We start from the raw sequence: 686 nt of genomic DNA on the forward strand, positions 1-686 counted from the left end.
GGCGGCGCCCCCTCACAGCCTCCGGATCTTCATCTCGCTCTTCTTGAGGGAGTAGTAGAAGCCCTTCCACTGGGCCCAGTTGATGCCGTTGGCGTAGGAGAGGTGGGCGCCCCCCAAGTAGAAGCCGTTGAGGTTGGAGAAGTGGCCGCTCTTGAACCACCAGGCCCCCGAGGACAAGGCGGCGCAGTTTTGGACGTAGAGGTCCTGGTCCCGGTCGAAGGTGGAGAATTTTTGCCCGTTGTGGTAGCTCAAGGAGTCACCTGGAGAAGATGGGAAGTTGGGGGGGGACACGCACACGTGGGGATGGGCAGCCACCATGGGCTGGTGGCCCCCCGTCATGACCTCTGTTGACTTGGTGGGGCCCCATCATGACCTCTATTGACCTGGTGGCCCCCCATCATGACCTCCGTTGACCTGGTGTCACCTCCCCATGCCGCACCTTGACCCACCACCCCCTCCCCATGGCCCAGGTTGACCTGATGTCCCTCCCCATGGCCCGTATTGACCCACAACCTCCTCCCCATGGCCCAGGTTGACCTGATGTCCCCTCCCCATGGCCAATGTTGACCCACCACCCCCTCCCCATGGCCCAGGTTGACCCCATGTCCCCTCCCCATGGCCAATGTTGACCCACAACCATCTCTCTGTGTCCCACATTGACCAACCACCCCCTCCCCATGGCCCAG

The 686-nt window shown here is 62.5% G+C and overlaps 1 protein-coding gene across 1 annotated transcript; it reads right to left on the reverse strand.

Moving 5' to 3' along the window:
- Positions 1-6: 6 nt before the first annotated feature.
- LOC106900623 (microfibril-associated glycoprotein 4-like) lies at positions 7-406 on the reverse strand. The gene has a single exon (XM_014962756.1). The coding sequence runs from the start codon at positions 337-339 to the stop codon at positions 13-15; it is 327 nt and encodes a 108-aa protein (XP_014818242.1). The 5' UTR covers positions 340-406; the 3' UTR covers positions 7-12.
- Between the last annotated feature and the right edge of the window lie 280 nt (positions 407-686).

Source organism: Calidris pugnax, unplaced genomic scaffold (genome assembly GCF_001431845.1).
Source record: "Calidris pugnax isolate Ruff unplaced genomic scaffold, ASM143184v1 scaffold2928, whole genome shotgun sequence".
In the NCBI taxonomy this organism is placed as follows: Eukaryota; Metazoa; Chordata; class Aves; order Charadriiformes; family Scolopacidae; genus Calidris; species Calidris pugnax.

Excerpts from the sequence above, each read along its gene's own strand:
- LOC106900623 (XM_014962756.1), bottom strand. The coding sequence starts at position 339 with ATGACGGGGGGCCACCAGCCCATGGTGGCTGCCCATCCCCACGTGTGC.